Genomic DNA, 12,127 nt, shown 5'->3' on the forward strand with positions numbered 1-12,127 from the left:
GTGGTTAAATGCAGTAGTTTGCGCTTTCAGTTTTAAGCGAATGCTTCCATCTATCCACGGTTTCTGGTTTGGGTTTTAATAGTCACCGCGGGAACAACATCCCCTATACACTTCCTGATAAACTCAGCCACTGCGTCCGTGTATTCGTTGATATTATTCTCAGAGGCTACCCAAAACATATTCCAGTCCACATGATCAAAACAATCTTGAAGCATGGATTCCGATTGGTCAGACCAGAGTTGAATAGTCCGTAGCACAGGAACTTCCTGTTTGAGTTTCTGCCTATAGGAAGGGAGGAGCAAAATGGAGTCGTGGTCAGATTTTCCGAAGGGGGGGCGGGGGAGGGCCTTGAATGCATTTCGAAAAGTTGAGTAGCAGTGGTCCAATGTTTTACCAGAGCGAGTGGTGTTGTGGTCAATGTGTTGATAGAACTTCGGTAGCGGCCTCAGGATATGTGGTTTCCAGTAGTGTTTTCCTCAGGATATGTGGTTTCCAGTAGTGTTTCCCTCAGGATATGTGGTTTCCAGTAGTGTTTTCCTCAGGATATGTGGTTTCCAGTAGTGTTTCCCTCAGGATATGTGGTTTCCAGTAGTGTTTTCCTCAGGATATGTGGTTTCCAGTAGCGTTTTCCTCATATTTTCTTTGTTAAAGTCCCCAGCTACAGTAAACACGGCCTCAGGATATGTGGTTTCCAGTTTCCATAGAGTCCAGTGTAGTTATCCGGGGGCCGTCGTGGTATCGGCTTGAGGGGGAATATACACGGCTGTGACTATAACCAGAGAGAATTTTCTTGGGAGGTAATACAGTCGGCATTTGATTGTGAGGGATTCTAGGTCGGGCGAACAACAGAACCTGAGTTTCTGGACGTTATCACAATCACACCCTGAGTAGTTAATCATGAAACACCTCCGCCTTTCTTCTTCCCAGAGAGTTCTTTATTCCTGTCTGCGCGGTGAACTGAGAACCCAGCTGGCTGTACGGACTCAGAGGGCATATCCCGAGAGAGCCATGTTTCCGTGAAATAGAGTATGTTACAATCCCTGATGTCTCTCTGGAAGGAGATCCTCAGCCTGAGCTCATCTACTTTATTATCCAGAGACTGAACATTAGCGGGTACTATACTCAGAAGCGGTGGATGGTGTGCGCGCCTCCTGAGTCGGACTAGAAGTCCACTCCGAATACCTCTTCTCTGCCAGCGGTGTTTTGGATCAGCCTCTGGAATCAGTTAAATTTCCCTGTGTGTGTATGTGTGTGTGTGTGTTTTTCTGTTTGTCTGTGTGTGAGTCCAGCCCCCAGGAAGGTTTGCCAGCAGCTACAATTACGGTGATAGATGTGAAAGAACTGGGTCGACTCCTCTAGAGATCTGTCCCTGAGACTACAAGACCAGCCAAATCCCTGGGTCTACAAACACACATACACACGCTGAAAACACGGAAGCGCACACACGCATGAACGAATGGACGCACGCACACACATGTTCAAGACGCACGGATACACTGAACACGCAAGCACACACACACACACACACACACACACATACATATGGATGCACGGATGCTGAACTAACACACACACAAATACACACACACACACACACACACAGGAACAGTATACAAGAACACACTAATACACACATGACACGCACATTCACAACAACAACACATCACACATCATACCAAGAAAACAGTAATCTTGGTTAACCCAGAACTAAAGCCTCTGATCAGAACATACATGTTAAGAGATGAAGAGAGGTTAGAACGAGGATCAGAACGAGGAGCTCCACTCTCTCTCTTTACAGGTTAGGGGATGAAGAGAGGTTAGAACGAGGAGCTCCACCCTCTCTCTTTACAGGTTAGGGGATGAAGAGAGGTTAGAACGAGGATCAGAACGAGGAGCTCCACTCTCTCTCTTTACAGGTTAGGGGATGAAGAGAGGTTAGAACGAGGAGCTCCACTCTCTCTCTTTACAGGTTAGGGGATGAAGAGAGGTTAGAACGAGGAGCTCCACTCTCTCTCTTTACAGGTTAGGGGATGAAGAGACGTTAGAACGAGGAGCTCCACCCTCTCTCTTTACAGGTTACGGGATGAAGAGAGGCTAGAACGAGGAGCTCCACCCTCTCTCTTTACAGGTTACGGGATGAAGAGAGGCTAGAACGAGGAGCTCCACCCTCTCTCTTTACAGGTTACGGGATGAAGAGAGGCTAGAACGAGGAGCTCCACCCTCTCTCTCTTTACAGGTTAGGGGATGAAGAGAGGTTAGAACGAGGATCAGAACGAGGAGCTCCACTCTCTCTCTTTACAGGTTAGGGGATGAAGAGAGGTTAGAACGAGGAGCTCCACTCTCTCTCTTTACAGGTTAGGGGATGAAGAGAGGTTAGAACGAGGAGCTCCACTCTCTCTCTCTTTACAGGTTAGGGGATGAATGTCCTCTCCCCTTTCCCAAATTCTAAAGATTCTAACACATGCAAAGTGTGTCCAAAGCAGCAGAACTAATGCTGTTGGTTATCTCCTGCATCCTGTTGTATCCTGACAGATCTACGGTTCATTTATGTTGCTATTAACAACATACAAATAGACAACCTGAAGACAATGAAACAAACCTGGAGAAACACACACACACTCAATTTCAATTTAAATGGGATTTATTGGCGTGGGAAACATATGTTAACATTGCCAAAACAAGTGAAATAGATAAACAAAAGTGAAATAAAGAATATAAAATGAACAGTAAATATTTCACTCACAAAAGTCCCAAAGGAACAGAGACATTTCAAATGTCATACTATATATATACAGTGTTGTAACGATGTGCAAATAGTTAAAGTACAAAAGGGAAAATAAATAAACATAAATATAGGTTGTATTTACAATGGTGTTTGTTCTTCACTGGTTGCACTTTTCTTGTGGCAACAGGTCACAAATGTTGCTGCTGTGATGGCACGCTGTGGTCTCTCTCTCGCTCACACAAGGCCATTTGAGGTCTGCTCTGTCTGTCTCTCCATCTCTCTCTATATCTTTCTTCATCTCTCTCGGCCATTTGAGGTCTGCTCTGTCTGTCTCTCCATCTCTCTCTATATCTTTCTTCATCTCTCTCGCACTCTCGCTCTCTCTGACTCTCTTTTTCTCTCTCTGTCTCCCGCTCTCTCAGCTCCCCATTGACAAAAGGCCATTTGAGGTCTGTCTGTGTGTGTGTGTGTGTGTGTGCGTGTGTATGTGTGTCTGTATGTGTTTATGTGTGTGTGTGTGTGTATATGTGTGTGTATATGTGTATGTGTTACCTACCTCTGGCAGATAATTTCTTGGTGTTTATGATTTTGGCAGCAAACTCCTGACCAGACGAGATCCTGAGACATCTCTTCACCACAGAGAACGCTCCTCTGAAACACACACACCATAAACATAAAGGGGGGGATACAAAGACAAAGAGGGAGAGGGGAGGGGAGAGATACAGAGAGAGGCAGAGAGAAAGGGGAGAGATACAGAGAGAGGCAGAGAGAGAGGGGAGAGATACAGAGAGAGAGGGGAGAGATACAGAGAGAGAGAGAGGAGAGATACAGAGAGAGAGGAGAGAGATACAGAGAGAGAGGGGAGAGATACAGAGAGAGAGGGGAGAGATACAGAGAGAGAGGGGAGAGATACAGAGAGAGAGGGGAGAGATACAGAGAGAGAGGGGAGAGATACAGAGAGAGAGGAGAGAGATACAGAGAGAGAGGGGAGAGATACAGAGAGAGAGGGGAGAGATACAGAGAGAGAGAGAGGAGAGATACAGAGAGTGATAGAGAGATACAGAGAGAGAGAGGAGAGAGGAGAGATACAGAGAGACAGAGAAAGGGGAGAGATACAGAGAGAGAAAGACAGAGAAAGAGAGGGAGAGAGTGAGAGAGAGAGAGAGAGAGAGAGAGAGAGAGAGAGAGAGAGAGAGAGAGAGAGAGAGAGAGAGAGAGAGAGAGAGAGAGAGAGAGAGAGAGAGAGAGAGAGAGAGAGAAAGGGGAGAGATACAGAGAGAGAAAGATAGAGAGAGAGAGGGAGAGAGTGAGAGACAGAGAGAGAGGGAAGAGTCTGCAGGCTGCTGTATATTCTGACAACGGGGTGAAAGGCAAACTGCAGACAAACATTACACACACACACATACACACAGAAACCTCTCCAATTTGCCCTTCTCAACACCTCTCTCTCTCCTTCTCTCCCCATTTTTGATCATTTAGAGTGCGCTTCGGTGGCTGGCCAGTGGAATGTTACCGTCTCGAAACGAAGTCCGCTGTCGCATTACCGTGCGTGTTTTTGTCACACACACACACACACCTTGACGTCTGTTTCGTGTGTCAATGTGGATAGTATGATTAGCTATAGTTTACAACCACGCATGCCCATGCAGACGATGAACAGACAGAGGTGTGTGTGTACCTCAGATTGGACTCTACAACCACCAAGGAACTCACCGTTAACACAGAAGTGATCCACCATAAGAGATGGACTACCATAAGAGATGGACCACCATAAGAGATGGACTAAATAAGAGATGGACTAGAATAAGAGATGGACCACCATAAGAGATGGAGTAAATAAGAGATGGACTATATAAGAGATGGACTACCATAAGAGATGGACTAAATAAGAGATGGACTATATAAGAGATGGACCACCATAAGAGATGGACTACCATAAGAGATGGACTGAATAAGAGATGGACTATATAAGAGATGGACTACCATAAGAGATGGACTACCATAAGAGATGGACTATATAAGAGATGGACTAAATAAGAGATGGACTAGAATAAGAGATGGACCACCATAAGAGATGGAGTAAATAAGAGATGGACTATATAAGAGATGGACTACCATAAGAGATGGACCACCATAAGAGATGGACTATATAAGAGATGGACTATATAAGAGATGGACTATATAAGAGATGGACCACCATAAGAGATGGACTATATAAGAGATGGACTATATAAGAGATGGACTATATAAGAGATGGACCACCATAAGAGATGGACTATATAAGAGATGGACTATATAAAAGATGGACTATATAAGAGATGGACCACCATAAGAGATGGGCAATATAAGAGATGGACTATATAAGAGATGGACTATATAAGAGATGGACTATATAAGAGATGGACCACCATAAGAGATGGACTATATAAGAGATGGACTATATAAAATATGGACTATATAAGAGATGGACTATATAAGAGATGGACCACCATAAGAGATGGACTATATAAGAGATGGACTATATAAAAGATGGACTATATAAGAGATGGACTATATAAGAGATGGACCACCATAAGAGATGGGCAATATAAGAGTTGGACCACCATAAGAGATGGACCACAATAAGAGATGGACCACCATAAGAGATGGACTATATAAGAGATGGACTATATAAGAGATGAACTATATAAGAGATGGACTATATAAGAGATGAACTATATAAGAGATGGACTATATAAGAGATGGACCACCATAAGAGATGGACTACCATAAGAGATGGACTATATAAGAGATGGACTATATAAGAGATGGACTACCATAAGAGATGGACCACCATAAGAGATGGACTACCATAAGAGTTGGACTATATAAGAGATGGACCACCATAAGAGATGGACTACCATAAGAGATGGACTATATAAAAGATGGACTATATAAGAGATGGACTATATAAGAGATGGACCACCATAAGAGATGGACTATATAAGAGATGGACTATATAAGAGATGGACCACCATAAGAGATGGGCAATATAAGAGTTGGACCACCATAAGAGATGGACCACAATAAGAGATGGACCACAATAAGAGGTGGACCACCATAAGAGATGGACTATATAAGAGATGGACCACCATAAGAGATGGACTACCATAAGAGATGGACTATATAAGAGATGGACTAAATAAGAGATGGACCATATAAGAGATGGACCACCATTAAAGATGGACTAAATAAGAGATGGACCACAATAAGAGATGGACTATATAAGAGATGGACTACCATAAGAGATGGACCACCATAAGAGTTGGACTACCATAAGAGATGGACTATATAAGAGATGGACTATATAAGAGATGGACCACCATAAGAGATGGACCACCATAAGAGATGGACCACCATAAGAGTTGGACTACCATAAGAGATGGACTATATAAGAGATGGACTATATAAGAGATGGACTACCATAAGAGATGGACCACCATAAGAGTTGGACTACCATAAGAGATGGACTATATAAGAGATGGACTATATAAGAGATGGACCACCATAAGAGATGGACCACCATAAGAGTTGGACTATATAAGAGATGGACTATATAAAAGATGGACTATATAAGAGATGGACTATATAAGAGATGGACCACCATAAGAGATGGGCAATATAAGAGATGGACTATATAAGAGATGGACTATATAAGAGATGGACTATATAAGAGATGGACCACCATAAGAGATGGACTATATAAGAGATGGACTATATAAAATATGGACTATATAAGAGATGGACTATATAAGAGATGGACCACCATAAGAGATGGACTATATAAGAGATGGACTATATAAAAAATTGACTATATAAGAGATGGACTATATAAGAGATGGACCACCATAAGAGATGGGCAATATAAGAGTTGGACCACCATAAGAGATGGACCACAATAAGAGATGGACTATATAAGAGATGGACTATATAAGAGATGGACTATATAAGAGATGGACCACCATAAGAGATGGACTATATAAGAGATGGACTACCATAAGAGATGGACTAAATAAGAGATGGACCACAATAAGAGATGGACCACCATAAGAGATGGACTATATAAGAGATGGACTATATAAGAGATGGACCACCATAAGAGATGGACTATATAAGAGATGGACCACCATAAGAGATGGACCACCATAAGAGATGGACCACCATAAGAGATGGACTATATAAGAGATGGACTATATAAGAGATGGACCACCATAAGAGATGGACTATATAAGAGATGGACCACCATAAGAGATGGACAACCATAAGAGATGGACCACCATAAGAGATGGACTAAATAAGAGATGGACCATAATAAGAGATGGACCACAATAAGAGATGGACCACCATAAGAGAAGGACTAAATAAGAGATGGACTACCATAAGAGATGGACTGAATAAGTGATGGACTAAATAAGAGATGGACCACCATAAGAGATGGACTGAATAAGTGATGGACTATATAAGTGATGGACTAAATAAGAGATGGACCACCATTAGAGATGGACTAAATAAGAGTTGGACTAAATAAGAGATGGACTAAATAAGAGATGGACTAAATAAGAGATGGACCACCATAAGAGATGGACTATATAAGAGATGGACTATATAAAAGATTGACTATATAAGAGATGGACTATATAAGAGATGGACCACCATAAGAGATGGGCAATATAAGAGTTGGACCACCATAAGAGATGGACCACAATAAGAGATGGACCACAATAAGAGATGGACTATATAAGAGATGGACTATATAAGAGATGGACTATATAAGAGATGGACCACCATAAGAGATGGACTATATAAGAGATGGACTACCATAAGAGATGGACTAAATAAGAGATGGACCACAATAAGAGATGGACGACAATAAGAGATGGACCACCATAAGAGATGGACTATATAAGAGATGGACTATATAAGAGATGGACTATATAAGAGATGGACCACCATAAGAGATGGACCACCATAAGAGATGGACTATATAAGAGATGGACTATATAAGAGATGGACTATTTTAGAGATGGACTATATAAGAGATGGACCACCATAAGAGATGGGCAATATAAGAGATGGACTATATAAGAGATGGACTATATAAGAGATGGACTATATAAGAGATGGACTATATAAGAGATGGACCACCATAAGAGATGGACTATATAAGAGATGGACTATATAAAATATGGACTATATAAAATATGGACTATATAAGAGATGGACCACCATAAGAGATGGACTATATAAGAGATGGACTATATAAAAGATTGACTATATAAGAGATGGACTATATAAGAGATGGACCACCATAAGAGATGGGCAATATAAGAGTTGGACCACCATAAGAGATGGACCACAATAAGAGATGGACCACAATAAGAGATGGACCACAATAAGAGATGGACTATATAAGAGATGGACTATATAAGAGATGGACCACCATAAGAGATGGACTATATAAGAGATGGACTACCATAAGAGATGGACTAAATAAGAGATGGACCACAATAAGAGATGGACCACCATAAGAGATGGACTATATAAGAGATGGACTATATAAGAGATGGACTATATAAGAGATGGACCACCATAAGAGATGGACCACCATAAGAGATGGACCACCATAAGAGATGGACTATATAAGAGATGGACTATATAAGAGATGGACCACCATAAGAGATGGACTATATAAGAGATGGACTATATAAGAGATGGACCACCATATGAGATGGACAACCATAAGAGATGGACCACCATAAGAGATGGACTAAATAAGAGATGGACCACAATAAGAGATGGACCACAATAAGAGATGGACCACCATAAGAGATGGACTAAATAAGAGATGGACTACCATAAGAGATGGACTGAATAAGAGATGGACCACCATAAGAGATGGACTGAATAAGTGATGGACTATATAAGTGATGGACTAAATAAGAGATGGACCACCATTAGAGATGGACTAAATAAGAGTTGGACTAAATAAGAGATGGACTAAATAAGAGATGGACTAAATAAGAGATGGACTAAATAAGAGTTGGACTAAATAAGAGATGGACTATATAAGAGATGGACCACCATAAGAGATGGACATAAGAGATGGACTATATAAGAGATGGACTATATAAGAGATGGACCACCATAAGAGATGGACTACCATTAGGAAATGTAAATATCAACTATAGAGAGGACAAGGGAATAATATATAAAAGGCCAGGTCAACTATGATAGGATATAGGAATGCTTGACAAGGCCAGGTCAACTATGATAGCCTGTAGGAAGGCTTGACAAGGCCAGGTCAACTATGATAGGCTGTAGGAATGCTTGACAAGGCCAGGTGAACTATGCTAGGCTGTAGGAAGGCTTGACAAGGCCAGGTCAACTATGATAGGCTGTAGGAAGGCTTGACAAGGCCAGGTCAACTATGATAGGCTGTAGGAAGGCTTGACAAGGCCAGGTCAACTATGATAGCCTGTAGGAAGGCTTAACAAGGCCAGGTCAACTATGATAGGCTTGACAAGGCCAGGTCAACTATGATAGGCTGTAGGAAGGCTTGACATTCTGATCCAATCCCTTATGGCATCCATAGAGCTGTGAAAATATAATCTTTCAGTCTATGTACCTTATTAACATATGAACCGAAGGTCGCGGACACACACACACACACTGCACTATCCGTGTCCTAAACCAAGGTAGCAGCAGCATAGCCTGGCTATTACATGTTAACAAGTAGGATACTGCTACCGGATAACAAATAACATCAATAACAATCACAACATGCACGCTTACTTCCCCAGCTCCTCGAATAGCTGGAATTCGTCGGTGAATCTCGTGCAAATCGTTAGCGCCATCCTGAAAGAGACAGCAGGGTAGCAGACCGTAGACGCGGTAGAGATGGATGTAATGCGCCCACCGGATCCACACTAGCGTTGTCGTTGACTTCACCACCCGCGCTTTCCCGCACGGAACGAATAGATAGAAAGCTGTACAGCGCAGAAACAAGGCGAATCATACAGCGATGGCTTCTGTACAACAGCCCTGGCTCGATCGAAGAAGAACGCTCTGCCGCAGCGACAGAACGGAAGACGCACCACTAATCCAGTCACCAAACGCTGTGTGCCGCGAAGGACTACGGTTAAACCTAAAACTCTTTTATGTAACAACAACAGCGTTATCGGGAGGTTTTTGGGCAGTGAATCCGGGTTGTGTTCTGGTGTATGCAGCTCACAGAGCGGAAACGCTGCATTTTGTCTGCATTTCCATTTCTAGCTGTCTGTCTGTCTGTCTATAGCGCGTCCCCTCGCTGTGCCACTGAAGTGTGGTCGTCACTAGTTACCACAGCCACAAAGTCATAATTATGGCTAAACCCACTTATATCTACTATTTATTTATTTTTAATCTGATTTTAATACCTAACCCTAACCTCAACCCTAACCTTAACCACACTGCTAACCTATTGCCTAACCCTGACGTTAAGCCAATCTTGACTTTGTGGCTGTGGTATATTGACAACCCCTCCCACTGGCTCTGCGATCAGCCCCTCATCCCTCGTCATCCGTATACTTAAAATACTATCGCCTTCAATAATAATAATACTAGTGACGACGATGACGATAGTGATAACACATTATTATATTAATACACCATCAGAGGTTAGGTTTAGAGTTAGTCATTGACTTGTTTATTGTGTTATAGGCTTGTTTATTGTTTACTCCATGTGTAACTCTGTGTTGTTGTCTGTGTCACACTGCTTTGCTTTATTCTTGGCCAGGTCGCAGTTGTAAATTAGAACTTGTTCTCAACTAGCCTACCTGGTTAAATAAAGGTGAAATAAAATATAAAAAGGTTTACAATTAGGGTACGAGGTTAGGTTTAGAGTTAAGTTTACAGTTAGGGTACGAGGTTAGGTTTAGAGTTAGGTTTACAATTAGGGTACGAGGTTAGGTTTAGAGTTAAGTTTACAATTAGGGTACGAGGTTAGGTTTAGAGTTAGGTTTACAATTAGGGTATGAGGTTAGGTTTAGAGTTAGGTTTACAATTAGGGTAAGAGGTTAGGTTTAGAGTTAAGTTTACAATTAGGGTACGAGGTTAGGTTTAGAGTTAGGTTTACAATTAGGGTAAGAGGTTAGGTTTAGAGTTAAGTTTACAATTAGGGTACGAGGTTAGGTTTAGAGTTAGGTTGACAATTAGGGTACGAGGTTAGGTTTAGAGTTAGGTTTACAATTAGGGTAAGAGGTTAGGTTTAGAGTTAAGTTTACAATTAGGGTACGAGGTTAGGTTTAGAGTTAGGTTTACAATTAGGGTACGAGGTTAGGTTGACAATTAGGGTACGAGGTTAGGTGAAGAGTTAAGTTTACAACTAGGTTAATTGGGGTTATGGGTACAAGGTAAAACTCTGTCGTTCTGCCCCTGAAAAAGGCAGAACCCGCTGTTCCTAGGCCGTCATTGAAAATAAGAATTTGTTCTAAACTGACTTGCCTAGTTAAATAAAGGTTAGTTTAAAAATGTTAATTAAAATGGGTTAAGGTTAGGGTAAGGGTTAGAAAAAATAGGATTTTGAATGGAAATCAATGTTCGGTCCCGACGAGGCTAGAAGAACAAAACGTGTGTGTGTGTGTGTGTGTGTGGTAACTGGGTACTACAATGCAGTCTGATCACTATAGATAGATCTTATTTTATTTGACTATTTCAAATACATCCAAATGTTTCACCAGGCAACAGATATATCCCAAAATGGCAGAGGACAAATAGTCAAAGTCAATGACTTGTTTCCATGGTGGTCCTCTATTGGTTGGCCATGGTGGTCCTCTATTGGTTGGCCATGGTGGTCCTCTATTGGTTGGCCACGGTGGTCCTCTATTGGTTGGCCACGGTGGTCCTCTATTGGTTGGCCACGGTGGTCCCCTATTGGTTGGCCACGGTGGTCCTCTATTGGTTGGCCACGGTGGTCCTCTATTGGTTGGCCACGGTGGTCCCCTATTGGTTGGCCACGGTGGTCCTCTATTGGTTGGCCACGGTGGTCCTCTATTGGTTGGCCACGGTGGTCCCCTATTGGTTGGCCACGGTGGTCCTCTATTGGTTGGCCACGGTGGTCCTCTATTGGTTGGCCACGGTGGTCCTCTATTGGTTGGCCACGGTGGTCCTCTATTGGTTGGCCACGGTGGTCCTCTATTGGTTGGCCACGGTGGTCCCCTATTGGTTGGCCACGGTGGTCCTCTATTGGTTGGCCACGGTGGTCCTCTATTGGTTGGCCACGGTGGTCCTCTATTGGTTGGCCACGGTGGTCCTCTATTGGTTGGCCACGGTGGTCCTCTATTGGTTGGCCAAGGTGGTCCTCTATTGGTTGACCACGGTGATCCT

General features: G+C 42.5%; 1 protein-coding gene across 5 annotated transcripts in view; it reads right to left on the reverse strand.

Annotated features, from left to right (window-relative positions):
• Positions 1-10,088, reverse strand: part of LOC139579596 (calcium/calmodulin-dependent protein kinase type II delta 2 chain) — a 114,696-nt gene extending 104,608 nt beyond the window's left edge. For 2 of the 5 annotated variants that reach the window (XM_071408360.1, XM_071408358.1), the window contains exons 1-2: positions 9,557-10,086; positions 3,282-3,376 (exon numbers count right to left, since the gene is read on the reverse strand). In XM_071408360.1, coding sequence (XP_071264461.1) covers positions 3,282-3,376; positions 9,557-9,618 — 157 coding nt within the window. In that variant the 5' untranslated portion in view covers positions 9,619-10,086. Of the gene's footprint in view, positions 1-3,281; positions 3,377-9,556 lie in introns of all 5 variants that reach the window. The other 3 variants (XM_071408361.1, XM_071408362.1, XM_071408359.1) reach the window with 3 other exon arrangements.
• Between the last annotated feature and the right edge of the window lie 2,039 nt (positions 10,089-12,127).

This window comes from Salvelinus alpinus, chromosome 6, assembly GCF_045679555.1.
Source record: "Salvelinus alpinus chromosome 6, SLU_Salpinus.1, whole genome shotgun sequence".
NCBI classification, from domain to species: domain Eukaryota; kingdom Metazoa; phylum Chordata; class Actinopteri; order Salmoniformes; family Salmonidae; genus Salvelinus; species Salvelinus alpinus.